General features: G+C 48.2%; 1 protein-coding gene across 1 annotated transcript in view; it reads left to right on the top strand.

Moving 5' to 3' along the window:
* The first annotated feature begins 9,395 nt into the window (after positions 1-9,395).
* The window catches only part of PXN (paxillin), a 44,761-nt gene continuing 27,255 nt past the window's right edge, over positions 9,396-26,901 (top strand). Inside the window, exon 1 of the mRNA XM_069496883.1 lies at positions 9,396-9,523. Within this exon, the coding sequence (XP_069352984.1) occupies positions 9,511-9,523 (13 nt within the window). The 5' untranslated portion in view covers positions 9,396-9,510. The remainder of the gene's footprint in view (positions 9,524-26,901) is intronic.

Raw genomic sequence — 26,901 nt, 5'->3', positions numbered from 1 at the left:
GATCAGGCATGAAGATGCCAGGGCAGATTTCCTAGGGCCAGGCTGTATTCAGGGCCTGGCAGCCGCAGGAAGCAAAGAAAAGTCTCCTGACAAGCCAATGTGTCAGAACTGAGCAAAAGTGATGGAAAGAGGGAGTTAGTGAGAACTACTCACAGGTACATCCTGGAGACCCCAAGTTGATTACGGAAACTAGAAGAGGAACCAGTGTATGCTGCCTAGAAGCTGCAATTTCAAGGAGCTGTAAATATCCTTGAGGGTGTGGTCTGAAAATCCACTCCCATCATTTTTCAGCCTCAACTGTTGCTGAGATGGCCAATCTGGGTCTTCAAATCCAGCCCAGAGGAAATAGAAGATGGGTACTCCCTCCCATGGCAAATTTTGTATTGATCAGGAAGTCAGATGATGCCTTGATGATCCAAATATCAGAATTTTCTCCCATTTACCCCTCATAAGGTTGGAGAGGAACTCTTACACTTGTGGGTGTATGAGACTAAAATGAAGTGACTGAGATACACACCTTGGGAGCAAAATTAGGGAGGTGCCTCAAACTCAGTAATCAAGATAAATAATATTTCCAAGCAAAATTAGGTAAATGAGGTCTAAATATGCAAGGGCAGAGTTGGAGCCTATCTTTATGTGATTTTTATTTCATTCATTATGTAATTTTTGTGTTAATTTTTATTTTCAAAACTATTACATTACAATATTATTTATGTTGATTACTAGGTGTTTTTTTGACACTCCTTAAACTTTGCACCCAAAGTGAATACCTCACTTGTGTCACCCTAATCTCAGCCCTGCTTATGAACCAGCAATTGGAGAAACTCACACCCATGTGCCCAGGTGACACGTGCAAGGATGCTGTAAGAAAAATTATCCAAAACTTGGAAATGAGATGAAAAGAGGAGTGCATGCCCTTTCAAAATCAAACTAGAGCAGTGTTTCTTAAATTTTGGCATGCATAAAAATCACGTTGAGAATTTGTTAAGACACAGATTGCTGGTCCTAATTCCCAGACTCAGATTCAGGAAGTGGGGGATGGAACCCAAGATTCTACATTTCTAACAAGCTCCCCACGTGCGACTGCTGCTGGTGGTTCAGGATTCAGAGCTTGAATAGTGAGGGAGGAGCCATAGCATTGTCCGGTAAGGATCACTGATGCTCTAGAGGAAAATCTGACTTATCATTTACTATTTATTTTTTATTAGAAATGGGGTGTCACTATGTCGACCAGGCTGGATTTGAACTCCTGGGCTCAAGTGATGATCCCACGTCAGCCTCCCAAGGAGCTGGGTCTACAGGCGTGTGCCACCACACCTGGCGATGTCCATACACAGCCTCTTGTGAACCAGCCTTGTCATCATGCTACTTCCCCCATTAATGAGCTACCTTTGTCTTTGACGCACTGTCGCTGTACATTGATACAAGGGTCATGATTTTAGCTTTAAAAAAGTTATACTTTGACAATGCTTACTGTAGCATTGTTTGTAATGGTACAAAAGTGGAAACAGTTTGTTATTTATACAATTTATACAGCAGTTAAAATGAAGGAAGCACATTTACACTTATCAATATGGATAAATTACCAAAAACCAGGTATACCATTCATAAAACTTTTAAAAGTTTATATATAGACGTATCATATATATGTATAAAGCTTTAAAAGTGTGTGTGTGTGTGTGTGTGTGTGTGTGTATGTGGCCAGTGGATACCTATACATGCAGTGAAAGTTAAAAATATTCATGGAAATAATACACAACCAACTTCAGGTTAGCAATTACTTCTGTAGAGAGAAAGGGAGAGAAGAGATGGGAGGAAGTGGGACTTTAACTGTATCTGTAACATTTTATTTCTTAGAGAAAGAGAAACCTAAAGCAAACATTGCAAGAAGTTAACATCTGTTTAATCTTAGTGGCATCTGCTGTCTCATTTTCTGGACCTTTCTGAAATGATTTATAGTTTGTAAAAAAACTGTAAAAAGGAAAGTAACACTGTAATAAGCTCGTTGTAGACAATTCAAAACTTACAGAAAGATATAAAAAATAATCAAATTGCCTTTTTAACACTTTGCCCTCAAATTCATCACATATTTCAGAGCGGAGTCGTAGTCAGCAGTGAAGGGATTTGCAGATATTTTCCTCTGCACACAGAAACCTGCAGAGACAGAGTGTGTGGTGGTTATTTTTATAGAAAATATGGCACTAAATTGCATCTACTGTTCCGCAACATGCATTTTCCCTTACTGTCGTCATGAGACAGCCTAATTTATTAGTGCACAGAAATGACCTCATTCTTTTTAACAGCTGCAAAGTATTCAATAGGATGAGTGTACCATAAAAATCAGTTTTATGGGTTTTGACAAATGCACAGATTTTTTTTTTTTTTTTTTTTTTTTTTAGTAACGGGGTCTTGCTTAGGCTGGTCTCAAACTCCTGGGCTCAAGCGATCCCCCTGCCTCGGCCTCCCAAGGTGCTAGGATTACAGGCGTGAGCCGCCGCGCCCGGCCAATGCACAGATCATGTGTCCAGCACCCTTGTACCACACAGAACAGTTCCGTCACCCCCCAAAAATCCCCCTGCGAAGCCACTTTGTAGACAACCTCTCCCGCCTTCCCCAACCCCTGGCAACCACATACATACATGTGTGATTTGTGTATGTATGTGATTGTCTTAGAATTTTTTTTTTCTTTTTCTTTTCCCTAATGCCCACCGATTTGGAGATTTTCTTAGAATTTTTAATCGTAAGTAAAACAAGCATGTATTTGTCAGCAAACACAAAAAAGAAAAGCATGGGAAAAACACTGAAAAGATGAACAAACAGGTTAAGGAAAACAAAACAAGGTTTAAAAATAAAGGTAAAAGTTATAGAACATACACTGATATTTTGCTCTTATCTCTACTGCAATCTTCCCTTGGGTAATTTGAGTTACAATGGCTTTCTTAAAAAATTGAGATAAGCTTTACATAACATGAAATTAACCACATTAAAGTGGATCCATATGATTTTTACATATTTGCTGTTTCACAACCTAATTTTTTGGTCCGATTACAAAATCACTGCATGTTTGTATATAAAATTCAAATATGATATATATGAAGCAGTTGGCAATCAAAGACCCCCACTGTAATTCTACCTCTGCCCCTAGGAGATAGCCACAGGTAAGATTATTCCTCCAAAATGTTCTACTCACCTGTCAACATAATTAGTAAGAAAAATTGGATAAAGTTCTATTACTTCCTTTTTCTTTCTGCTAAACAATATATTGTGGACACGTTTTCCATGTCAGCCCCTAACGCCCCTCCTTCCAGTATGGATTTGTCCTACCAAGGTTAACCAGTCCCCTACCGATGGGCATTTGAGTTGTTTCCAGTTTTCCCAAATTATAAGCAATGCCAAAATGAATACCCCGAGGCTTCATCACCTTTGCCTACTCATGGGGTATTTCTGGGGAAATTTCTATAGCTGGGATTATCTGCTCAAAGGCCATGCATATTTTGCATTCGAAGAGGTTGCCCCAAATTGGCACCCCTGTGGCTGTACCAATGTATTGGCCCCAAAAGCCATGTGTGAGAACACCTGGAGAATGTTTGAGGTATATGTTTGGAAGTGTTCTGTAGCTTTCCTGTGGCTCTTGTGGGTCAGGGAGGGAAAGAGGGGGGAGGATGAATGTGCACCCATTCTCCTGAGGCCCCAGCTGTGCAATCCAGCTCCAACATTTGCTCGTCTTCCAGCTCTTTTCCAGGCAGAGAGGAGGGTGAAGGGGCTGGGTTGGGTAAGGTAATCCTTGTCTTGGAGGAATCTGACCCTCTCCCTCTCCACCATGTGTGGAAATATCCTTGGAAACCTTAGTGCTCAATAGAGCCAACCCCCACCCTGTCTTGGAGCCTGCCTGGACCCACTGGCTCCAGGGGACGGAAAAGCCTAACTCCAGAGGGCTGTCGCAGCAGGAAAAGGGGCCACCAGCCCCCAAACAATCTGCACAGTGTTCAAGTCACTGCAGGATGTTTGCAAGAATCACCAGCTTCTAGGTTAAAAATACCCCATGCCCGAGGGGCCATCAATGTCTGTCTCAGAACAGAGTTGGCTCTAAGCTTTACAGCCTCTCCATCGGCTGGGGAAATTAACTGAAGCTAATTGATTTTATTTATTATTTTTTTGTTTTGTTTTTCCGTGAAACTTTGAAGCCAGATTTTCTGAGTTCAAGTCCACTATCACTAGCTGTGTGACACCAGGCCAGTTACTTAACCACTCAGTGCCTTGGTGTCCCTGGCTGTAAAAAAAAATCGTGATCTTATCTGTTTCAGAAGCCAAGCCGGTGGGTCTCCTCCACCCTAGCTGGGCAGGAGAATTGCCCAGGGAGCTTTTACAATGCTGATGCCCAGGCTGCATTGGGTCTGAGCAAAAAATATATCAATATTTTAAAGCTTCCCAGGTGATTTCAATGTTCCTCGAAGAATGAGACCAACTGCCAGAGAGATTTTGTGGGTATGAAATAAGATAATATAGAAAAAGTGCTTTCCATTGGTGCCTGGCACAGAGTTAAATGCTTTGATGGGGGTTATGGGACCAACTACCTAAGCCTAAGTGGTAGTCAGGGAGGGCTTCCTGGAGGAGAGGGTAGCTGAGCTGTGAACTGAAGGAGGAGGGATGTTAACCAGGACAAAGCGGGCAGGATGGATTTTAGCAGCAGTAACAGCACCTGCAAGTGTCCTAGAGCCTGAAGTATGTGGCCTCTTGAAGGAACTGAAAGTCATTGCCTGTGACTGGAGCTAAGAAGGGAGAAAGTAGGGAGAGTTGGGAGGAGTTGCGATGGGTCCGCTAATGAGATAGTGAAAACAATTGGGCTTTATTCTGGTGTCATGCAGGTTTTAAGCAGCACAGTGACCCAGACTGTGCCCTTTCCCCACATTCAGAGGCAGCCAGGGTCTTCCCAAGGTGTTATGTCCAAGTCAACTGAGAATCCTGGATGTGCCCAGAGGCTATGGCACAACTCAGTACTCCCCTTCCTGAGCCACAGCTTGGTCTGACAGTCTTGGGTTTGAATCCTGCCTCTGCCACTTCATAGCTATGTGGCTGTGGGCAGGTGACTTCGGTTATGAACTTCAGCTTCCTGGCCTGTAAAATAGGCATAAAACACCCATTGGATTTTACAAGGATTAAATGAGATCATAATACAAAAGACTTAACACAGGGCTTCCCACATGTTAAACAGAAAATGGGCTGGGTGCAGTGGCTCACACCTGTAATTCCAGCACTTTTGGAGGTCAAGGTGGGAGGATTGCTTAAGGCCAGGAGTTCGAGAACAGCTTGGGCAACATAGCGAGACCCGGTCTTTATAAAAAAAATAAAAAAATTAACCGAGGCAGGAAGATTCCTTGAGCCCAGGAGTTTGAGGCTGCAGTGAGCTATGATTAAACCACTGCAATCCAGCCTGGGCAACATAGCAAGACCCTATCTTTAAAACAAACAAATAAAACAAATGAAAAAAAATACATGTTCCCGATCGTAATAATAATTATTATTAATTCACAACTTTGACTCTGCAGTCTTTTAGTGACTGGATAAATCCTCAAACCTGTCCTTTTTTCTCTTAGCCCTAAAGTCCCACCTGGGTTCTTATGATAATTATGGCTACAATTTCTTAGCCCTTTACTTGTATTTTTATTGTTGTTGTTGAATCCATATAAGAACCATGGAAGATACATGTTTTATTTATTTATTTATTTTTATTTTTATTTTTATTTTTATTTTTTTTTGAGACAGAGTCTCACTCTGTTGCCCAGGCTAGAGTGAGTGCTGTGGCGTCAGCCTAGCTCACAGCAACCTCAAACTCCTGCGCTCAAGCGATCCTCCTGTCTCAGCCTCCCGAGTAGCTGGGACTACAGGCATGCACCACCATGCCCGGCTAATTTTTTCCTGTATATATTTTTTTTTTTTTTTTTTTTTGAGACAGAGTCTCACTCTGTTGCCCAGGCTAGAGTGAGTGCCGTGGCGTCAGCCTAGCTCACAGCAACCTCAAACTCCTGGGCTTAAGCGATCCTCCTGTCTCAGCCTCCCGAGTAGCTGGGACTACAGGCATGCACCACCATGCCCGGCTAATTTTTTCTATATATATTTTTAGCTGTCCATATAATTTCTTTCTATTTTTAGTAGAGATGGGGTCTCGCTCTTGCTCAGGCTGGTCTCGAACTCCTGAGCTCAAACGATCCGCCCACCTCGGCCTCCCAGAGTGCTAGGATTACAGGCGTGAGCCACCGCACCTGGCCGATACATGTTTTATTATCCATATTTTATAATTAAAGCAACTAAAGCTCAGAGTGGCTAAGTCACTTGCCCCAAACCACATAGCAATTAAGTATTAGACCTGTAGGACCTCACTCCCATTTTCCTGATGGGCAAACTGAGGCTCAGAAAGGTGAGGTATGATGCCCAAGGCTGCACAGTTGGCAGGTGGCAGAGCTGGGATTTGAACCTATGACTGTCTTGGGATTCCTGGACATTAGAGGTTTCCCCAGAGGGCCAAAGTCCGTCCTAGGACCCACCCTCTGAGCCACGTGGCTTAGCCTTGAGATAAGCCAGGAGAAGTTGGAAACTTTTGGTTTTGCTACCCCTATTAAGGGGCCCTCGGCATACCTTTCTGAATACCAGCCCCTCCTTCCAGAATGCTCTTCCCGCAGACTCCCATTCGCCAAAAAGCAGGTCAGAGTTAGCTCTTTTCCAGGAGACATTTTTCAGGTCTCATTTGAATCACTCTTACGCAGTTGATTCCCTCATGTCAATGTCTGGAGTGTCATTTTTTAAATGTAGTTTTATTTTATTTTTAAACATTAATTCATTTTGGGAATAGGTCAAATAGCATACGTGGTTCAAAATTCAAAAAGGTATTTAGTGAAATCTCCTTCCTACCCCTGACCCCGGCAACCCTGTTTTCCCACTCTAACAAATATATTGTTTCCTACTTTCTTATGCAGACGATACACATGTTACATACACTGTTTTTCACTTTTATTTTTTTTTTTAGATCTTGGAGGTTGTTTCATATCAGTACATCATGAGCTTTCTGGATCTTTTCTGTGGCTACCTAGTTTTCTGTTGTAGGACTGTATGTAATTTATTAACCAGTGGCCCTATTGATAGGCATTTGGATTTCCAGTCTTTGCTCTTAAAGATAGCATTGCAAGTTAAGACCCCGGTACTGCCTTTGGTGTCAGTGCCAAGATCTGTGAAGAACTTTCCAGAAAGAGGGACTCATAGCTTCAAGGTCCCCAAAGTCAGAACTAACTTGTACTCGAGGGATATGAAGGAGGCCAGTGTGGCCGGAGCATAATGAACCAGGGGAGACTGGAGGAAGACTGAAAGATTAGGTCTTACCTTTCTCCTGCTTAAGACAAGACTCGAAGTGTAGCCTTGGAGACCCTTGCGAGGACTTCGGATTTTATTCTGAGTGCAACAGGAAATTAATGGAGCCATTCAGCAGGGGAAAGATGAGACTTAATTTACATTATTTATTTTTTTTAAATGTTTTATTTTTTTTTAGAGACAGGTTCTCACTCTTGTGCCCAGGCTGGAGTACAGTGGTGTGATCACAGCTCACTGCAGCCTCCAACTCCTGGGCTCAAGCGATCCTCCACTTCACCCTCCTGATTAGGTGGGACTACAGGTGCACACCACCACACCCAGCTAATTTTTAAATTTTTTTGTAGAGATGGGGGGTGCCTCACTATGTCTTCCAGGCTGGTCTTGAACTCCTGGCCTCAAGAGATCCTCCTGCCTCAGCCTCCCAAAGAGCTGGGATTATAGGCATGAGCCACCACACCTGGCCTGGACCCATTTTTTTTTTTTTTTAACTTAAGCTTTATCCTAGGTAATAATATTGGAGCAACACAGGTTTTATGTGCTTAATGATATACTTTTCTAATATACATAAATATATAACTATTAAAATAAATCTTTGTCCACATTCCATTTATACATCTCTCATTCCACCAGTGGTACTCATACCATGTTTGGGGGAATTCTGTCTGGGGTCAACCCTACAGTGTTGTGTGTCAAGTCAGTGCTCAAGATGTTGGAAGAGCATGCAATAGGGCGACTGCCCAGTTGGGGAGCAGTTTTGGCTCTGGAATTTTAAAATAGGAGGATGTAGAGGCTCCAGAGGTGAGCCGCTTGGATCTGCCTTCAAAAAAGAGGTTGTTATCCAGCTGGAGGAGGGACAGCTCCAGATACAGTGCCTTGGAGGCGAGGCACTGCCCTGTCTGCGCATCCCCAGCCAATGCGGAACATGGTGGGAATATTGGGGCCCGGACTCTTCAGCCCAATGGAGACTCTATTTTTTTAGAGTCCCCTGTTGGGTTGGCCTGTCTTTGTCAGATCTGAGCCTCTCCTTGCCCAATCCTGCTATTTCCCCTTTCTCTGTCACAGGCGTCACCCTGAACTTGATCTCAGCATGTGCTTCCTGGAAAACCTGACCTGACACAGGACTTGGGGGCTGGATTTGTGAGTGACAGGAGGACTTTGAGAACTTGAAGCTGTGCTGGCAGACCATTTTTATATAAGATCAATAACTTACCATCGTCCATCCCAAAGTGTGCGGAAGGACTGATGACAGGATAATAACTAACTTTATGAGAATTAATTTAGACAATAGCTACATAGTATCTGTCTGTTCAGACGTTCAATACATGGTAGCTAAGTTTCCAAGTGTGTGGGAACACAGTCCCTCAGGAAACTGTGTTTCACACTGGGTGTAACTTTCCTGTAGATTTCCCTTTAATGTCTAATGGCTCATGCAGCGTGAAAAGTCCCTAGGGAGGGTGGATGTGTGGGAAATTAAGAGATGTATAACCACAAAAGCATTGGGTTTGGGACCCAAAGGCTGAGCTGCAAGATAAACTGCCATCAGCCCAGAGGGAGACGCTGGGAAAGGTCCTCCAAAGGCTCCCGGCCTTGCCTGATACTTACTTACGGTCCCCCTGGGAGGTGACCTACTGGGAGACAGACAGACGGACAGGTGGACAAACCTGACTTTCCAGGGGACAGGCATGTGATGACCGAGTGACTGCTGAACGGACAGACGCGTGGCCGAATGTGGCCGAGTCTGTCAGCCCGGGAAGGTCAGGCAAGTGATTTGGAGAGGGACAGAGACTGGTGGGCGTGGCTGAAGGCCTGGGGGCCTCCCACCTGCCCGCTCAGCCGCGAGGGGGCGCCCCCGCCCCGCCCAGCGCCGCCCACCGTCCGGGCTGGGCGCGCGCTCGCGGGCTGGCGGCGGGGGCGGGACCAGCGTGCGCACGGGGGCGGGGCCAGCACACTCTCGGGGCGGCCGGGGGCGGGGCGTGCGTGCACGCGCGGCGGCCGGGGGCGGGGCGCTCGGCGGGCGCGGGCGCGCGCGGCGGCGGCGCGTTCCGTTCCGGGCCGAGGATCACCGCGGAAAAGTTGCGGGGCTGGAGGAGCGGCCCCGGGACGAGCAGCGAGCGCGACGCCGAGCCGGCTCCCGGCGCCCGAGGTCCGGCCATGGACGACCTCGGTGAGTGAGCAGGAGGCCGAGGGGGGAAGGGGCGAGGGGCGCGCGGCCCCGGGCCGGGCGGGCGCGAGCGAGCGGCGGGGGCAGCGGGATGCCACCCCCGGCGGCCCGGCCTCGGTTCCTGTCCCTGCCGGCGGAGGCTGTGCGGGGCCGGGATCCCGAGCTGGGCCTGAGTCCCGGGCCAGGCCGGCTCCGCCGCGGTCCTCACAGCAGCCACCCCCTGCTGGGGGACGTCTTCACTCCTGGACCCTCGATCCCATCTCCCAGAACGGCCCCAGGGACCAGCTCGCCCCTCAGCGACCCACCCCGTCCGCTTCAGGGACGAGAGCCCTGCTTCCTGGAGCAGACCACCTCCTGAGCTGTGGGACCCTCACTTCGCAGACCGCTCCCCACCCCCCGCTCACAGATAGACCGCCCAGCTCGGGGAGCAGCTGCCTAATCTCATGGGCTGGTCGCTTATTTCCGGGACCTGCTCCCACCCGCTCCAGGGCCGTCCCCCACTTCACAGACTGGCACCCCCGTTTCAGGGATAGCCCCTCTGAGCCCACCTCTTTCATTTCACAAGTCGGATTCACAAGCTAGAGATGAGCTTCGAACGACCACACCCCCATTTCAAAGACAAGTTTCCCAGTCTATCTGCCCCACTAAGCCCCCACTCCCAGTCTGGCCATCCTGTTTCATGGACTAGTCACTACATTTCCCTGACTGTGCTCCCTGCTCTACCTCGAGCCACAGACCGGCCCCTGTCCCGTCATACCTAAGCCTAGGAGGGTAAGTTGGGGAGTCCTGATTCTCCCCCCACTCCCAGACCCTGGTGAAATGCCAGGGGAATGAGGTGGGAAGTTGGCCCCAAGGTATTCCATCCCTGAACTTGTCCTGGCTGGCAGGGTCTCCCCATCCCCCAGCATCAGGCCCTGCTGGAAGCCACACAGGTAAGGAGGACAGGATGCCCAGAACAGAGTTTTACTGTTTTCCTGTTATTGGAGCTCCAAGACTGCTCTTTTCAGTCTGGTCTTGATCTGGTGTTAGAGCCGGGGAAAAAAGTATCTCCTGGAAGCAGACTCCAAATCCAGGGGGGTTGGTGCCAGGGTTCTAGGAATGCCTTGGGGTGGTATGAACACAGGCGTGGGAGGATTCACTCTCTCCCTCCCCTTCACGCCTGTTGCTGGAGGGCCCTGAGCTGGGGAGGTGAGGAGGGGGGAAAAGTTTCTTCTCTGTAGGAGCCTTGTCTTTCCTCTCTGGACTGTGGGTGGCTTGTGTGACCACTGGTAATTCCTCTGTCCCAGGCTCTGAGGAGTAGATTCATCAGACAGGACTGACGGGCCTCTCCCAGGCAGCTCAGGGCACTAAGTTAAGACTGGCTATTTGTAGGCACTGAACTTGACTTCTTCCCAGCAGCTTCCTTTTGGGATCAGGGTGCCCCCGAGAGATCCTGGAGCTGGGGGTGGTGTAGGTCCTGCCTGTTTTGCAGAGTGCGAGGGCTGCCAAGCATAGTTCTGCCTTTGGGTCAGGCTTGGCACCCGTTTTTCCGACACACTCAAGGTTGGCGTAGCTTCCAGGCAGGTATTTTTTTTTTTTCACATAAAGATAACTCCGCTGGAAGGAGGCTGGGGGATGTTCTTTGAATCAGGATCTGAAAGTCTCTGTGCTTTCCCAGTGGGAACTGGGGAGCAGAGTTACAGTTTCTAAAATGCTGGTGCAGTTCTGTTGCTTTTCTACGGTCCTCATGCTGTTTGAAGGACTGAGAAACGCTTTGTAAGAGTTCGCAGTTGATGTCCGGAATTCCTGCCTTCTGACAGTCTTCCACGTAGGGCCAGGAAACTGAATTAGTTCTGAAAGGAAAGAGACTCTATACTGGCAGGGGGGATTGTAGGAATTTAAATTTGCTGTTTGCGGAGTATTTCCCATACCTTGATTTGTCCCATCCTCACAACAACCCTTTTATAAGATCCTCCTTAAGTTTGCTGCTATCACAACCATCCGCCTTTTACAAACCGAGAAAGCTGAGACTAAGAGAGGTCGATTCTCTTGCCCAAGGCTGCACAGCCGTGAAGTGACAAAACCATAACTGGAAGCCCAGTCCCTAGCTCCTAGATCTGCAGCTCTTGTGTCCAGGGAAGCCCTCTTCCTGGGGAGGGGTTGCCACCGGGTGATGGCTGCCACCTGTAACTTCTGCCGCCTTCCACCATAGGCCCCCAGTTGCTTGGATCCAGGCTGCCTGACTTCCTGGCCTGAGCTCCCAGGGGGCCCGCCACGCCTGGCTGGGAGGAGTGGGGTGTGCAGGAGGGGAGAGGAATTTGCCTGTGCGCTGGGGCCCCGTCAGCTGTCTGGATGGCTGCTCAACGGACTGTGGGTCAGCTGTTTTCCTTAGTTAGGGTGGACACAAAGGCCAGGCCTCTTGTTTTTATTTTTCTCCTGAGAGTGCTCTGGGCCATGAGCCTCCTGGTCCCTAACACAGGAGAGAGTTTGTGGTCTGTCCTGTGGCAAGCAAGGCCAGGGGGAGCAGAGCCTCCTCTGTGACTTTGTTTTTTGGTCTAGAAAAAAAAATTAGGAAACTCATCTCCTCCCCATATCTGCCAATGACAGACTCACCATGTGCTGTTTAATAAGTTACAAATTTATAGCTCTTTGGGCAGAAAAACATAAACACAGCGTGTCCTGCCCTTCTCTGTGTGTTCTCTCCGCTTTGTGCTGCGGAGTGGCTGCTTGGTGGCTTTTCTCATTACTGTTTAGATGCTGGTTTGGCCCGGAGTTCACTCTGTTTGAGTTCTGGCTGGAGTTTCCTGGACAGAGTTCCCACAACACCGAGATGCACGCTGACTGTGTTTTCTAACCGGACTCCTTGCTCTCCCCTTGTTGACGTTCTTAGGGTACTTGTGTGTGCGGGAGTTGGGAGCAGGGGGAGGGTGGGGAGGGCGGTTGACCACAACCGTGGTCTAACAATGACCACGCGTGCTTGATGGGAGACAGCACCGTACTCAGCACTTTGCGAATTATCACAACGATTCCAAGAGGGAAGTGTTTTATTTCTGCTTTACAGATGTGGAAACGAGCTCAGGGAAGTTCAGTGGTGGAGCTGAGATTTGAACCCAGACTGATCCAATTTCAGATCTGGTCATCTGAATCATAATAAGGTAGTAGGTGCTGGTGACTAACCAGGGGATGAGCTATGGGGCCTGCTGAGTTAATTGATAGTTACCTTGAAAATTTCTGCCCTAGGGACCATTCCCAGGAAATGGCAAAGGGCGGGTCCAGTGTAGGACTTGGTAGCTTTGCTTTCCCATCCTCTAGCAGGGGGGACAGCCAGCTGTTGGCAGTGCCCAGTTGCTGCTGGAATCTGGACATGTCTTCTTTCAGCTTCTCAGCAGTCTTGACCCTTTGGAAAACAGTGCCTCATTGTCCTTGGGGGTAGTGCTAGGGGGCAGGGGAGTTGCCTGGGGCATTCCAGGCTATGGAGCCTCCCTGTTTCCATGGAAAGTCTGGACTTTGGGCTTGCCTGTCTGTGGTGCCTCTGTGTTTTAGGGCAGAGTCAGGGCACCCAGCTGCTGGGCCCGGGGCAGAGGCAGCATTTGCCCATGAAGTGACAGTACCCTCCTGGTGGGCCCTGCGTCAGCATCGGATCTAGTAAGGGGCAGAGCAAACCTTGCTGTGTTTGATTCTTAAGCAGGTGCCCTTTCCAATATGCCGAGCTGTCTGCTGCCTGGACAGCCCTAGCTTGGTGTGGAAAGGCTCGGGCTGCTGGGGGCCAGAGCCCCGTCACTGTGGGTTCAAGGTCTTTTGAGGGATATCTCAGTTTTCCCTTTTTCTAGCTTCTCTAGTAACGGCCATGCTTGAAGAGGCTGGGCGGGCCCTTGGCTGGAGAGGCCGATGGAAGGCAGAGTTACTGCTGAGGCTCGGGGCGTCCCTCTGCCACCATTTAGTCACTGTGCAGGAAGTATCTGACCCTCTGATGCCTCTTTCAGGCCTTTACCTTATTCCAAGGCCAAATATGTTGAAAGAACTTTCAGCTTCATTCCAGCCTTTCCCTGGGTGGTCCTTGGTTTCAGTTCCTTCATTAACAATAAAAAACATCTGTAGAACACTTTTCTTTTTTACAGTGTTTACAGTACTCTTTCCCGTAATATGGATTGAGCACTTACTGTGTGCAGGCACCATGCTGGGCACTTGCTGTGGGCATGCGCCATGCTGGAAACAATTCAGTGCATTGTTTCATTGAATCGTGTTGGCCATCGGAGACAGGTTTTATTATTATTATCAGTAGTAGGAGTACTGCCACTACTGATCTTACAGATGAAGAAACTGAGGCACAGAGAGGATGCTCAAGTTCTACAGCTATCAAGTGGCAGGGCTAGATTTGAATCCAGTTAGTCTGACTGCAGAGTGGAACTTGTAACCAACCATTCTCTATACTTCTGTTCATGATACTGGATTTTTTTTTTTTTTTAATTTTTAAACATTTTTTGTAGAGGTGGGGGTCTCACCATGTTGCCCAGGCTGGTCTCAAATCCTTGGCCTCAAGCAGTCCTCCCATCTTGCCTCCCAAAGTGCTGGGATTACAGGCGTGAGCCACAGTGCCTGGCCTGGATCTCGTCTTAGCTGCCTATTGCTTTGATTGCTTTCCATTTCTAGGACACTAAAAGTCTTTTCTGTGCCCTTCCTACTCTCCTCACTGTCTGTTCAGTCTCCCACTTCTGTCCTTTCCCTGTTCTCTATGGCTTCTTCCCTCTCTTTTGTTCTTTCTTGGAGAGGCACGTTCAGGATGGGATACAGGGACGCGGTGGCATTGTCACCTGCTCGAGGGTAGGGGGGAGCCGCTCCTCCCTCACCTCTTCAGTCACCTGTTACCCTCAAGACAGCACTCACAGCACAGCTGCTGAGGAGAACCTGGGCCCTCCGTGGTCCCTCTGCCACCTCTTCCTGTGCCCCTGCCCTCACCCCATCCACCTACTCTCCTTGTCTTTGTTCGGGTGCATGTACATTGCTGGCATTGGCAGCCACCCCATTTCCAGAGAAGGGACATGGTGAACACTTTATGGTGGAGAGTTGAGGATGTCCTGTGGGTGGGAGAGAGAAAGAAAAAGAAATAGGAAACTGGCTTTTCTCAGAAATGCTGACGAAGCAGCTCATTTAAATGGGTGCTCAGGGGTTGTTTCCTCACCTGTGGTTGGTCGCGGGCCCCCACCCACAGCCTCACAGGGTCTGCTCTGCCTTCTACAGTTTGGGTCTCGTTGGGAGCCTCACATCTGGCCTCAAATATACATTCACGTCCTGATAAGCTTTCCAGCTAACAACGCATCGATCGCCCAACCATCGGGGCTCAGGGCTGGTCTCTCGAGGGAGGCCTCGGATGCTGGGCCAGTGACAGGCAGGACATGTGGTGGCCCACGCCTGGCAGAGCCCCAGAGGCCAAATCTTCCCTTAAAGACGGCCTTTTAATGCTTATTTCTTGTGTGATTGTGGTATTGTGGTTTTATGGGAGAATATTGTTATTGTTAGGTATATGCTAAAGTATCTGGGAGTGAAGTATCATGATGTCTGCAACTTAGTTTTAAATGATATAGTGAAAAAAAAAGTATACACGCAGAGAGAGCACAAGCTCTGTGCAGTGACACAAAATGGCAAAATGTTAACAACCAGTGAATCTATCTACGGGGGGTGGGGTACACGGCGGTGAGGCTTTCATTTTAATAGTCTTTTAACTTCTCTGAATGTTCGGCTGTTTTCATGATAAAAAGTTAGGAAAAAGTAAGAAAACCCTGCTATACCAGGGTGGGCTCAGTGTCCTTGGGCCGGGCTGCTGGCCTGCGTGACTGTCCGCCTCCTGCGACTCTGCACAGGTGGTGGAGAGACTGGGTGAGCAGAGACGGGAGCCAAGGGGGCCTCGGCTGACAGTGACCACTGACAGGGAGGGCTGTGCACAGCACTGTGACCTGTGCAGCAAAAAGGACAGGGCCATAGTGCACTTCTGAAGGTGTGGAGGCAGCCTCAGGTGTTATTTCGGGCACGGTGACATTAATCAGACTAGGGTCAGATGCTGAGCTCTGGTTTGAGGTTGGCAGGGGTTGTCCAGGCTGGTGGGGTGCAGAGCAAGGTTTTGCAAAACGAGGGGAACAGCCTCCTAGCAGCTTGAGGCCTGGGGGAGGGGACAGATGCCTTTTGCTTCACATCACGAACCTCTTATCTGTGGTCAGAGGAACACCATTAGCTTGTGGGCTGCAAAGGCTCTTGCTTGCAGCTTAGATCTGGCCGTCCAGTTCTCCAGCCTTTAGGCTCCCTCTCCTGGAATCCCCACTCCCTAGGTCCCTCTTGGCTAGTTCATGCTGACTCAGAGCTGGGCCACTTGGGCCTCCCTTCTGTTTTGGGGAAATAGTTGGATTCTGGCACCAGTGGGCCCCTTGGCTCCAAGGCAAAGATGAAGGCCGTGTGGTGCCTACTAGAAGCATTTTGGGCAGCCAGCAGGCCCCGTGAGGGGAGTGCTTCATGCGAGGGTCTTCTTTAAGCCTCATGTCTGTCTGTATCTGCATGCAAGGACACAGAGAACGACACTTGGTGGGGATCGTGGGGTCTTCCTAGGGAGGGCTCAGAACCTCACTCTGCCTATTCGAAAAGCAGCATGATGTGTGTTTTATGGGGGGAGGGGGTGGTGCTGGGAGGAAGCTTTATGTAATTCTTGGCTGGAGCTCAGGTAATTGTTTTAATGAAATGGAATGCAGCTTATTCAGAACTCAGCTTGGCAGAAACAGCCATGTTCTGTTCTGTTTTCTTGTTGGGGAGAGTGGGGCACACATTTCCAGCTGTTTTGAGTCGTGGAACCCTGGGTGAGCTGGAGCCAGGTGGGTGGAAGCTTCCAGGGAGCTCCAGGGAGCTTCAGGCTGTTTGATTCTTTTCTGGACATCACAGTCCCTGTGTCTTTCTGAATGAGCCATGGAGACTTTGGCCTCTTCCAGCAACAGAAAAACCCTATTGAAAACAGGCCATAAAATGGGCCCAGTGCCCGCCTTCTGGGTTGCTGGGAGGCTGAGTGAGGTGCTTAGGCTGCAGCAGACAGACCTTCTGCGAGGCTCTCTTTGTTTTATTCTCCCTTGACTCCACCCCGCACATCCCCTTTCATACCTCCCCGCCCCCGTGTTCCATCAGTATAGACAGCTGTGGCCTCATGTGGCCTCAAGGTCTCCCTCCGAGGGTCCACCTTGACCCCTTTTTCTTCTGCCTCCCTCTTTCTACTTTTCTGCCCTTCCTGACTTCCTTACTTTGCTCCTTTTTCTGTTTTTAACACAGCTGGGCCCATCCTTCCACGTTGGATCTTTTGCCCAGACGCCCACCTCGCCCTTCACCTGCCCCCTCTTCCCTCCCTTCCTCAAGCTCTGTCCGCTTCTCCAGAGGACCTCCCGCCTTCCTTTCCCACGTCTTCTCTGGTCCCTTCGTGGAGACGGGCTTCTTGTTCTCCCAAAGGATTTCTCTGCACTCCCTGTTTTTCTCCTTGGCACCTTGGTCAGTATCTCTGCCTGCACGACCTCTTTTGTAACGTGGGTGCTGGCGGCTCTCACGTTTGTATTTCCACGCCTGACGTGGATTCCATTGTCCAGACCCTTCCGGTCTGCGGGCCAGCAAAGGCCCAGCTCATTTCCTTTTCACTCTCTCTTCGAGGCCTCATCTATTGTCTGATCTCTCTCTCGGTGCCCTGTTTCTTCTCTTGGCCTGTGTTAAATAATGGGCATTTGGGCCACACTAAGGCTGAGGACACATTTTCATGTGCTTCATCATTTTTTAAAAAATAAACTTCATCGTGTATATTTGAGGTTTACAACATGATGTTATGGGATACGTGTAAGTAGCAAAATGGTTACTAAAGTGAGACAGTGAGCAATGATGAGGCCACTGCACTCCAGCCTGGGTGACAGAGCAAGACCCTGTCTCAAAACGAAAGAAAGAAAGAGAGAGAGAGGAGATAGAGAGAGAGAAAGAGAAAGAAAGGAAGGAAGAGGGAAAAGCAGATTAATGTATTATCTCACATGGTTATTTTTTTGTGCGATGAGAGCAGCTAAAATCTATATTACAAAAATCTCTAATATAATACAGTTTCATTAACTTTAGTCCTCATGTTGCACTTTAGATCTCTAAACTTGCTTCTTTGTTTTTTTTGTTGTTGCTGTTGAGGCAGAATCTCACTCTGTTGCCTGGGCTAGAGTGCCATGGCGTCAGCCTAGCTCACAGCAACCTCAAACTCCTGGGCTCAAGCGATCCTCCTACCTCAGCCTCCAGAGTAGCTGGGACTACAGGCATGTGCCACCAGGCCTGGCTAATTTTTTCTCTATGTATTTTTAGTTGTCCATATAATTTCTTCCTATTTTTAGTAGAGACGAGGTCTTGCTCTTGCTCAGGCTGGTCTCGAACTCCCGAGCTGAAATGATCCACCCTCCTCGGCCTCCTAGAGTGCTAGGATTACAGGCGTGAGCCACCGCGCCTGGCCTAAACTTGCTACTTTGTATTCTTGGATCTACTTCTCCTCATTTCTCCCTTCTAGCCATTGTAACTACTGTTTCATTCTCTATCTCTGTGTATTTGACTTAAAAAAAAAATATATATATATACATATTGCACATGTAAGTGAGATCATACTATATTTTTCTTTCTGTGTCTAGTTTATTTCACTGATCATGTCCTCCATGTCCATGTTGTGGCAAATGACAAGGTTTCCTTTTTTAAGGCTGAGTAATATTCCATTATATTTATATACCACCTTTTCTGATCCATTTGTCTGTTGATCATTTTTAATATGATTCTGACAACTGCCTTTTGAGGTAGATGGTAGTTGTCTCTGTTGTACAGTTGAGAAAGCTAAACTGAAGCTCAAAGGAGTTAGGGGAAGGGGACACACCCAGTGTCACCACAGACAACTGATGCAAGAACTTGAGCCTGGGTGTGGTATCTCACGCCTGTAATCCTAGCACTCTGAGAGGCCGAGGCAGGAGGATCGCTTGAGCTCAGGAGTTTGAGACTACCTGGAGCAAAAGCGAGACCCCATCTCTACTAAAAATAGAAACAGCCGGACATGGTGGCACATACCTGTAGTCTCAGCTACTGGGGAGGCTGAGATAGGAGGATCATTTGAGCCCAGGAGTTTGAGGTTGCTGTGAGCTAGGCTAAGGCCACAGCACTCTAGCCTGGGCAACAGAGCGAGACTCTGTCTCAAAAAAAAAAAAGAACTTGAACCTAGCTCTTCTTGTACCCCACCCAATCTCCATTTGGTTTTTCACACTGGAAACCTTGAGGCAGAGATGGGAAATCTATAGGTTGGATTTGGTCTGCAACCTGTGTTGCTCAGCTTTCGTGGTATTTAAAAGTATCGCAAATTAGTTGCTAACATTTAAAGCATCAGGAAATTGCACCTAAAAATCCATATGTGATTTCTTTAGAGAAATCAGATGAGGCTGCACTGGACACATGTTCTCTGTGGCACCACTTGGTCGACCTCAATAGCTCCGGCCTCGTAGTTGACCCTTGCCGTTGCTTACCTCGGGCCTAGCTTCCCTCGTCCCTGTTCCTACCTGGCCCCTGCTTTGGGAGGTTCTAAGAATGCTTTCAGTCCTATAGTTATGATACACACACAGTTGCCAAATCTAGGGCGTTTCTTGAACTGCATTCTCTGATTTACATTTGACTTCTGACCCTGCCAGGCACTCAGCTCTGCCTTGAGTCTGGATATTTGTCCAAGCTGCAGAAAATAGCCACCTTCTGTCTCCCCACATCCCTTGCCTTTAAAATCTCAGCTGAAGCCGCCTTTTTGAGAAGGCCTTTTTCCGATTAAAACCAGCCAACCTTTTGACCCTCTCACTTAGACATAACTTTACAGATCTCCGTAGCTTAGGCTTCCTTTGTCTTTCCCTCTGCCCTGTAAGCTCCTTGAAGACAGGGATCTTATCTGCCTTTCAAATATCCCTTACTGCCAAGTAGTGCTCTGTTCTCTCTGTGGTTACTTAATAAATAATGGATGGTGGTTGATGATTAAATGGGTCTGAACTGCGGACACCCGCTATGGTGCTGAACTTCCAGCGAACCACTTCCTCCTCTGGAGAACTTTCCCTGGGTTGGGGTGGGGAGGCAGCCTGGTGCCACAGACAGACCCAGGCCTGATGTCAGCCACACCTGGGTCTGTACCAGTGCTGCCACCTGCTAACGGCGTGACCCTGGCAGGTCACTTCACACCCTGAGCCTCCATCCTCTCATCCATGAAACAGATGCATTTCCTGAAATGCTTTCAAAGTGCTCTGTAAATGGTAACGATTATCATTCGTTCTTGGAATAATCTAGACACTGCTGGGGGTTGGGGATTGGCTTTCTATATCACCGTGTCAGTATTTAAACTTTCACTCCTTACATCTGCTGGCTGCATTTCCCGTGGCCTTGGTGGTGGGCATTTAGTGCACATGTGCCTGCTTGGCCGTTCAGCTGCCTAGGGGAGGAATCTGATTTTGGTTCTTTTCCGGGTGGGTGTGATTTAGGACTCTTCATGGCCCTGAGCTTTAGAGAATGTTTGGGGCTCTGCTCTGAAGCTGAAATGGCCACACCCCAGTGCTGGCGGTGTTAAGTTGGGTTTTGGTTATGTGACATTTCGTTTCCCTTAAGCCGCTTTGGTGGCTTTCAGAAGGAAGCGGTAGGGGGAGGAGGTCATTTGGTGGCTTGGTTTATACTAATCGCTCATCTAACACTAATATTTGAGAGCTGCCACAGAGAACCACTTTGAGATCCGCTTCCAGATGAGCCCTTGGCTTCTCGGGCCTTGAAGGATGTTCCATGACTTCCAGAAAGCCTCACAGGGCAGGTCTGGCCCCTGGGGCTCCTAGCGGTGGTGGAAAAAGGGAGAGTTTGGTTTTCTAGATTGTGAACTGTGGTGCTTGTCCGTTGAGTGGACACAGTCATTACATGGAAGCCGGCCCAGTGACAGTACCTTTTTAGGGACAGTTGATCTGTTGGGCCCATGCTGGGCCCTGTTGGGGGTTTGAAGTGGCTCAGAGAGTCCTGGCCAGGCTTTTCCTCTCTCTCCGTTTCCAGGAACATTCCTCTTCCTTAGGTGGAAATGGGAGTGTCCGATGGGCTGCGCTTGGTTTCCTCTGGGCTTCCCGTTTCCCCTGTGGACTCCTGGCTCGGCAGCCGGCTGGGGGTGGCTTCTCCTCCCCGCTGTGCTCTGGGACAGCAGAGCTGGGCTGTCTGCTCCGGGGTGGGTGTGAAGCAGCGGCCGTGCTGCCTGGAACACTGCACTCGGTCCTCAGAGGCCCGACTTGGCCACCCTCCTGAGCTCGCTTGGTCACATGCTGCCTGTCTTGGAAAGTCCTCTGTCCCTAGGAATGATGTGTGATTTCTTCACCCTTCCTTAGTAGCGTCAGCCTAGCTGCGTCTTTGGGGTGAGGTGGCTGTTGGGATGGCCGAGCCTCGTTTCCTGCCTGCCTCACCACCTCACATGGCCTCTTCTGCTGTGTCCCGAGCTTTCCAAGAATTCACGCCCCTTCTCCCTCTTTGGCTTCCGCTCTTGAAGTCTTTTTGCCTCATCTTTGGAGGCAGCCAAGCCGGAAACAAGCTGGGGAAGATGAGGAGCATCACCTGGAGGTGGTTGTCATGGCTTCCTGTGGTCACTTGTGTCATCTGCTTCCAAACATCCTGTTTGTGCCCCTAGGGCCGCAGAAACACTGACCAGGAGACAGCTGTTATCCGCCTGAACTCGGCCAGAGCCTGGGGGCTGGGGTGTCTTGGTCCGTCTACCCCCAGCGGACCCTCGGTTTGCTGACCGCTGGCTGTCGAGGGCATTCCTGGTGGCAGCACCTCTGGGCATCTCGGGCTGGGGCTTCATCCTGGTCCTGTCCTTCCTCTTCTCCCTGCTGGCACTGCCTGTGAGATTTTCCCTCCCGAAGTTCTGTCGGCTGTTAGCAGTCAGCGCTCCCCATCGGCCCTGGACTGATTCGTTCTTTCTTACGCTCCTCTGTGCTGGCAGAGCTTCGGGAGGCTTGGGAACGCCACCTCCCCTACGGCTGGGAGCCTCGGGCCCCTCACCTTTCCCAGTCAGAGCTGCTCACTTTTGATCTGTTTTTGTGTTGGGCTTTCATCTAAGACCACAATCGCAAAAGGGGTTCTGTGGCCTTTTAAATCTTTGAAAATGAAAACATGAAAACATTTGAAAATCACTTATCAGGTTCAGTCCCCTCATTTTACTGAGGGCCACCGAGGAGAAAGCCCCTGTCCAGGACGCTTGGTAGCACTTTCTCTTCTTTCCAGCCCTTTTCTTTCAGGATATCTGGGATCCTAGTTTTCCTCATTGCTACTTTTCCTTTTTTTTGCTAATACAGATTTGGTAATTTCCTCCTTTCTAAAACTACACACCTGCCACAGTGTAGCCTTGAGCTTTCTTTTTTTTTTTCCCCTAGGGACCTTTCTCATGTCCTTTTGTATCTGATACTGTTATTTACTTTTGGAAATGTTTTCATGTCAAAGAAGATAGATGCTTATTGTAGAAAGAAAAAAAGAGGCACAGAAGTGAAAGCTCCTTCTTCCTTTCCCCCACCAAGGATAACGATTAACAGTTTGATGTGTCTTTCGCAGCCATTTGCTACACATTTATAAATATTTAAGCATACATATGCTATACGTACATTTGAGTGTTAGTTTTTCAACTAAGGTGAAATTCATGTCGTATAAAATTAACGATTTTAAAGTGTACAGTTCAAAACCATCCTAAATGCCAATTTAGTGGTATTTAGTATGTTCACAATGTTGTGCAGCTGTCACTTCTGTCTAGTTTCAAAACATTTTTGTCACCCCCAAAGGAACCCGCAGATCCGCAGAGCACTCACTTCCCTCCCGCCTGCCCCCAGCCCTTGGCAACCACGACTCTACTTTTTGCCTTGATGGATTTGCCTATTCTGGACATTCCATGTAAATGGAATCACACAATACATGGCCTTTTGTGTCTGGCTTCTTTCACTTAGATCATGTTTTTGGGGTTCGTCCAAGTTGTAGTACACATCAGGACTTCATTCCTTTTTAGGGTTGAATAATATTCCATTGTATGTTTATGCCACGTTTTGTTTATCCATCTGTTGATGGACATTTGGGTTGTTTCCACCTTTTGGCTGTTGTGAATAGTGCTGCTACGAACGTTCGTGTACGAGGATTTATTGGAATACCTGTTTTTAATTCTTTTGGGTTTAAAACTCTTCACTGTTCTTAAAGTTTATTTTTCTATATTGTTGTAAACGTCTTTTAAAAGGACTAATTATATTCGTGTTCCTTTTAGTATTTAATTTTTTTAAATTGATTATCAATGTTATACATGTTCATTGTAGAAAATTTGAAAACTACAGAGATGTACAAGGAAGAAAATAATGCAGACTCATAGAGGTAACCATCTAGAGAGAACCACAATTCATATTTTGTTGTATTTCTGTAAAATCTTTTTGGTACACATATGTTTACATAATTGGAACAATAACTGCCCGCATTGATACAATGTTTAGTCTGTGCTAGGCACTGTCCTAAGTACCTTCCTCGAGTTCCCTCATCTTTCCCTCACGACAGCCCTCAGCAGTGGGTGTCCTCATAGGTGAGGGCACCAAAGCAGAGGGAGAGAGTGGTGAGTGGCCACAATGACATTGGAATCCAGAGACTGCCCCATACAGCCCTCTGACCACGCTGTGGACTCTGTTCTTATTCCCACTGGCTGGTGAAGACGGTGCCACCGAGTGCCACTGGGGAGGAGAGAAGACAGGGAGACAGGCTGGTGTGTGCCTATGTGTATGTTTCATGTATGTGCAAGTCACGCGTGGATCACGTATAGCATCCTTGGGGATGCAGTGATTGAGAAGGCGATCACCCAGGTGCACAGGGGTGTTGAACACTGACCCCCACCCCGATTTATCGGGGACTGAAAATGACTGGGGGTGGGGGGAGCTGGTGTGCTCTCGTCCAGCCCCCTCTGCTTGGTGAGCAATGGCCTGGGCAGCCTCATGTTCTTCAGACCAGCGTCTGTCAGTCCTCTCTGTCTTCTTGCTCTTCAACTCCTGGGTTATTTGCTTTTATCTCTCCTGGCTTCGTTTTGAAGGGCTTTTTCTCAATTATTGAGCTTTTCATATGAGAGAGTTGAAATCTCCACTCTGCAGACAGCTACAATGTGGATTTGTCTCTTTTCCCTTTCTATCAGCGTTTGCTGCATCCACTCTGCGGCTCTGTTACCGGATGTGTCTGCATTTGGGCCGATTACCTCTTCATGATGAATAGACCCTTTTCTCATTATGAAATGTTCCTCTTTACCTCTGGTGATGTTCCTGTCTGGATGTCTACCTTGTCTGGTGTTAAAAGAAATACTTTGACTTTCTTTCTTTTTTCTTCTTTTTAACAACTGATACTCAGTTTAATAAAATAGTTGCTTGAAACATCTGCAGTGATGACTTCAACCTCGACTCCGGGCTCAATACAGATGGATGTCATCTGCTTAGCAGTCTTGGGAGGACCTTGCATTGCAGGTCAATGAGTCTCGTGTGGATTCTCATCTGGAAGGTTCCGTGTCTTGGAATCTTCACCATACAGTGTGTTTCTTACAGTGATTCTCAGAGTCTTGGTAGGCATCTGAGCTGATCCTTCACTTTGGGGTTCTTTTCCTTTGTGCCTCTGATCAAGTCAGGGCACACTTTCTCCAGGGATGTGACGTTGTGGCTCATTAGGGTAATTCTACTTCGGTGAATCACCACCTCTTGTTCCAGGGGTGACTTTAAAAGCCTTGGCTGTGGCGTGGCTTCCTGACCCAATTGTTCCTCTGCGAGGGCAAACGGTAACGGGTCAGCAGCAGGTGAGGGCAGGCCAGAGCTCTACGGCAGCTGCCACCCGGCTTCCTCGAAGGGCCGCTTGACTCACTTTCCTTGATATTAGTGCGTGCGTGGTGTATCTTTCTCCATTGCTTTACTGTGAATATATGCGTCTCTATATTTAAAGTGTATTTCTTGTAGACAGCGTATATTAAATGTTGCATTTTTACTCAGTCTGACAATTTCTACCTTTTAATTGGAGCATGTAGATCTTTTAACATTTAAAGTAATCATCAATATGGTTGGCTGAAGTCTGCCATCTTGCCACGTGTTTTCTGCGTGCGCCATCTCTTCCTCATGCTTTCTTCTTCTCCTCCCTTCTTTTGGATTTACTGAGTATTGTTTAGGATTCCATTTTATCTCCACTCTTGGCTTATTTAGCTATATATACTTCTTTGGTTTAATTATTTTCATGGTTGCTGTATGGTTTGCAGGTTTAACTTACCACAGTCTGCCTTCAAATCATATTATACCATTTCAGGTATAATGTAAGAACTTTATAATAAATAATTTATTTCCATTTCCTCCTCTCATGCCATCTTTTTTTTTTTTTTTTTTTTTTGAGGCAAGATCTCGCTCTGTCACCCAGGCTGGAGTGCACTGGTGCAGTCGTAGCTCACTGTAACCTCAAACTCCTGGGCTCAGGTGTGCACTGCCACACCAGGCTAATTAAAAAATTTTTTTTTTGTTTTTTTTTTGCAGAGATTGGGTCTTGCTATGTTGCCCAGGCTAGTCTCTAACTCCTGGTCTCAAGCAACCTTCCAGCCTCAGCCTCCTAAAGTGCTGGGATTATAGGCATGAGCCACTGCACCTGGCCCCATCTTTTATATTTATCTACAAATTTACTGTTTTTGTCATCCTTTGTTCCTTTGTTTAAAAAAAGGCTTTTAAAGTCTAAAGAAATTAACAAAAATGTTGGGAAAACATTGGTTTTTTTTCTTCCTCTCCCCTTCCATTTCTCTTCTAAAAATTCGTCGTCTTTTTCTCCCCTGACTAGTCTCCCTGCCTCGGGCTCACTAATCTGTGCATGCCTTGTGATTCATCTCATCTGTGGCTCAGTCAGGATAATCGATGATGCCATCAGTCACTCTGGGCCGCACAGCCCCATGGCTGGTGTTGCTAACACATTCCAGCGGTGCACGTTTCAGAGAATCCGCACATTCCAGCTCACGTCTCCTGCCTCCTCTGCTCCACGGGGAGAGGTATGACCAGAGCTGCAGAACCTGGGGCTGCCACTCTCCCTGTTCCTTCTCACCCTGTCACCTGGTAATGCCCCTTCTCCACCTTCCCTAGCACCAAGCCAGAGTGCCACCTGGGCCCAGGCACCAGCTCTGTCTGGGAACCTGGGCTCCCTCCCACTGCCTCATTCCTGTGCACTGAGCCCACCTCACCACAAAGGAAGCCAGCGAGGCCACACAGCGAGTTTAAACCTTAAGTACCCACAAGGGGCTGTGCTCCGGCCACAAAGTCTTATGGACTATTCCCTTGGTTTTTTTTTTTTTTAAAGGGTAGGAGTGGTGGGGACTAGATCACAGTGGATGAGACGTTCCTGGGATGGAAGAGCAGGGAGGACTTGGGCCCTGTGCTCCTGTGTTGCCCTCCGCTGTTGTGCTCTGCACATAGTGAGCTCTCACCGAGGACCAAAAGATGGCAGGAACTGAAGTGGCGAGGCGGATCTCAGCATCACACGGGCTCAGTGGGGGTCATTTATTCATTTGTGCAGTATCATCCACGGAGCCTTATTACGTGCTAGGCTCTGCTGGATGTTCAGTGGGTGAAGATGGATACAGGCCCAGTCCCTGCCCTCACTGGGCTGTTCACAGGCTGTGGGACATGGGTGCTTAGGCAGACAGTCCCCACCAATTTGAAATGTGCTCCCATAGGGGAAGTGCATGATCCTTTGAGAACTCAAACCCTGTCCAGGGAATGAGGTCAAGGAAGGCTTCCTGGAGGAAATGGTACTTTGATCTGACTCTTTGGTTTTTGTTTTGTTTTTTTGAGACAGAGTCTTACTCTGTCACCTTGGGTAGAGTGCAGTGGCGTCATCGTAGCTCACTGCAACCTCCAACTCCTGGGCTCAAGGGATCCTTCTGCCTCAGCCTCCCGAGCAACCAGGACTACAGGTGTGTGCCACGACACCCTACTAATTTTCCTATTTTTAGTAGAGATGGGGGTCTCATTCTTGCTCATGCTGGTCTTGACCTCCTGGTCTCAAGCAATCCTCCCACCTCGGCCTCCCAGAGTGCTAGGATTACAGGCAGGAGCCACCGCGCCCAGCCTAATCTGACTCTTAGTTGTGTGTTTAATTAGAACCTTGACATTTAGAAAAGCCTCACACCTTTGTCCTTTACATAGATGGTCACTCTGAAATGCGACTTGGGAATCTCTTACAGCAGAGGCCTCCCAGCATAAAAACAACACATTACTTTTTCTTTAGGTACACAAGGTGGATCCTTATTATCCTTGTGTTGCAGAAGAGAAAACTGAGCTGATATGAGGTCTCAAGGGATAAGAAAGGATTTAGCCTGGTAA

The sequence above is a fragment of the Eulemur rufifrons genome, chromosome 21 (assembly GCF_041146395.1).
Source record: "Eulemur rufifrons isolate Redbay chromosome 21, OSU_ERuf_1, whole genome shotgun sequence".
In the NCBI taxonomy this organism is placed as follows: Eukaryota; Metazoa; Chordata; class Mammalia; order Primates; family Lemuridae; genus Eulemur; species Eulemur rufifrons.
Note: the sequence above shows the minus strand (reverse complement) of the source record. Positions and strands in the feature narration are given on the sequence as shown.